Source organism: Haliaeetus leucocephalus, unplaced genomic scaffold (assembly GCF_000737465.1).
Source record: "Haliaeetus leucocephalus isolate CR32 unplaced genomic scaffold, Haliaeetus_leucocephalus-4.0 Scaffold186, whole genome shotgun sequence".
Classification (NCBI taxonomy): domain Eukaryota; kingdom Metazoa; phylum Chordata; class Aves; order Accipitriformes; family Accipitridae; genus Haliaeetus; species Haliaeetus leucocephalus.
In genome coordinates this window covers 813554-815667 of record NW_010972622.1, presented here as the reverse complement: position 1 = coordinate 815667, position 2114 = coordinate 813554, and the positions used below count along the sequence as shown (strand labels likewise).

Below are 2114 nucleotides of genomic sequence, written 5' to 3'. Positions count from 1 at the left end.
CATCCCCCGCGGGACCCCCCGGTTCCCGGTGCCCCCACCATGGCGGCGGCCGCTCCCGTTCCTGCTTCCCCGCTCTGGGCCGCGGGCGACGGGCGGGCGCTTTCTACCGACCGGCGTCACCGCCCGCCCATTGGCCGCGCGCCGGCTGCGTCACGGCGCGCTAATTAGGCGATGCATTATGCATGAGGGGAGGCGAGGCCACGCCCCTTCTCCTGGGGGGGATTTTTTGTCTATAGAAGGGCACGGAGCGGGGTCCGGGGGGGGGCACAGCGATGGGGGACACCCCCACGAGTGACATCACCGCGGGCACCCCCGTGACGGCATCGCATGGGTCACACCCTAACAGCCACACCCCATGGAGGGCACCCACCCCCCCAGGAGACACCCCAGTGCCCATACCCCACGGGGGACACCCCAACGGTGGTCCCACGGGGGACACCTCAGTAGGAAGCATCTCCTGAGAGCACCCCGGGGCGGGGGGGGGGAAACACGCCGAGGACACCACCCCCCCCCAGGCAGCACCCCACCAGGGACATAACGACAGGGACACCCCCACGATGACATCCCCCAATGGGGACACCCACACCCCGTGGGTGGCATCCCACCAGGACCACCACCATGGGGACAGCTCAAGGAGGGGGGGCACACACATCCCACTGACCATCTCCCGTGGGGGACACGCCAGTAGGGCCACCAAGACGGGGAACACCCCACGAGGGACACCCATGGGGGAAGCCCACAGTAGGGGGGACACCACAGACCCCAAGGGTCCCCCCCCCGGGACCCCCAAAACCACACGAAGCCACCGCCGCCGTCTCCTCCCTCCTTTATTACAGCAGCGGGGGGGACACATAGGGGGTCACAGCCCTGGGAAGGTGGGGAGGGGGTCGGCGCAGCGGTGGCACGGCGGTGGCATGGCAGCGGTGGCAGCGGCTCTAATAAAAGCATCTTCCCGGGGGGGGGGCGCCAGGGGGGGGCCGGGGGCAGAAGCCCAGGCCGGGTCCCCCCCTCCCCGTGCCAGGAGGCTCCTCCTCGGTGGGCAAAAGGCACGAGATACATAACAGTCTAGGGGGGCACAGGGTGGGGCTCAGCCTGACCCCCACCCGGCATGTCTTTGGTCAGTGGCGAGGCTGGGGGGCCGTTGGGGGGGTCAGCAGGAGCAGCTGGGGGGCCCAGTCGTCCCCCGTCGCCCTTCCCACAGCCCCAGGCACGGTGGGGACTGGGGGGCCCGGGGAGGGGCCCAGCTCTAGGGGCTGCTCCGCTCGTCCCGCAGCTCGTACCTGTGGGGGGAGAGAGGCTGGGGGGGCCGGGGGGGGGCAAATGACACAACCCCCCCAACCCAGAGAGACCCCCTGGGAGTCCCCAGAGACCTCCCACACACCCCCCAGCACAGCCCCCACTCACCAGTGGGTTCCCCCTTCGGACAGATCCACCTGTGCCAGATCCAGATGGATCTGGGGGAGAACAAAGGCTCAGAAGGGCCCCCCCAGACCCCCCCAGACCTCCCCAAGACCCCCCCGTACCTTCCCCAGCACCTCCTTCTCCCGTGACATGAAGGACACAGTGGATTTGACGTTAGCTTCCAGCTTACGCCGTGAGGCTTCCTCAAGGGACACGTCCCACTCGAACCTGGGGAGACTGGGCTGTACTGGGCCGTACTGGGCAGCACCAGGCAGGCAAGCACTCTCCCCCCCCCGCCATCTCTCCCACCCACCTCTCGTTGAAGTCGGGGTTAAGGGTCTTCTTCTGCACGCTGGTCTTCCTCTTGGTGCTGCGGCTGCGGTCGGGCAGCAGCACCAGGGACACGTAGGGGTCCGGCAGCTCCTTTGACACCGCCCTCAGCTTCCTGGGGGGGACGGACACACAGCTCAGCGGGGGGGGGTGCCAACCCCGAAGCCCCCCCCCCCCGGCAGACCCCCCCACCAGGTAGCCTCACCTGCAGGCGTGGACGATGGCCACCAGCTTGCGTTCTTCCCCGTAGTACCAGAGCGTGAGCTGCAGCCGCCCCAGGGGACCCTCCGCCGGCTCGGGGTGGCTGCGGGGGGCGGCAGAGGGACAGTGGCCCCCCGACCCTGGACCCCTGGTGGGGGGGCCCGGGGCTGGGGGCTCATGCC

At 69.7% G+C, this 2114-nt stretch overlaps 2 protein-coding genes across 2 annotated transcripts in view; both read right to left on the bottom strand.

Annotated features, from left to right (window-relative positions):
* LOC104830344 (myosin light polypeptide 6) overlaps positions 1 to 1110 on the bottom strand; it is a 3357-nt gene extending 2247 nt beyond the window's left edge. Inside the window, exon 1 of the mRNA XM_010565178.1 lies at positions 1104 to 1110. Coding sequence (XP_010563480.1) covers positions 1104 to 1110 — 7 coding nt within the window. The remainder of the gene's footprint in view (positions 1 to 1103) is intronic.
* An 85-nt stretch (positions 1111 to 1195) lies between these two features.
* Positions 1196 to 2114, bottom strand: part of ESYT1 (extended synaptotagmin-like protein 1) — a 7508-nt gene continuing 6589 nt past the window's right edge. Inside the window, exons 22-26 of the mRNA XM_010565177.1 lie at positions 1937 to 2106; positions 1715 to 1846; positions 1524 to 1629; positions 1405 to 1454; positions 1196 to 1280 (exon numbers count right to left, since the gene is read on the bottom strand). Coding sequence (XP_010563479.1) covers positions 1247 to 1280; positions 1405 to 1454; positions 1524 to 1629; positions 1715 to 1846; positions 1937 to 2106 — 492 coding nt within the window. The 3' untranslated portion in view covers positions 1196 to 1246. The remainder of the gene's footprint in view (positions 1281 to 1404; positions 1455 to 1523; positions 1630 to 1714; positions 1847 to 1936; positions 2107 to 2114) is intronic.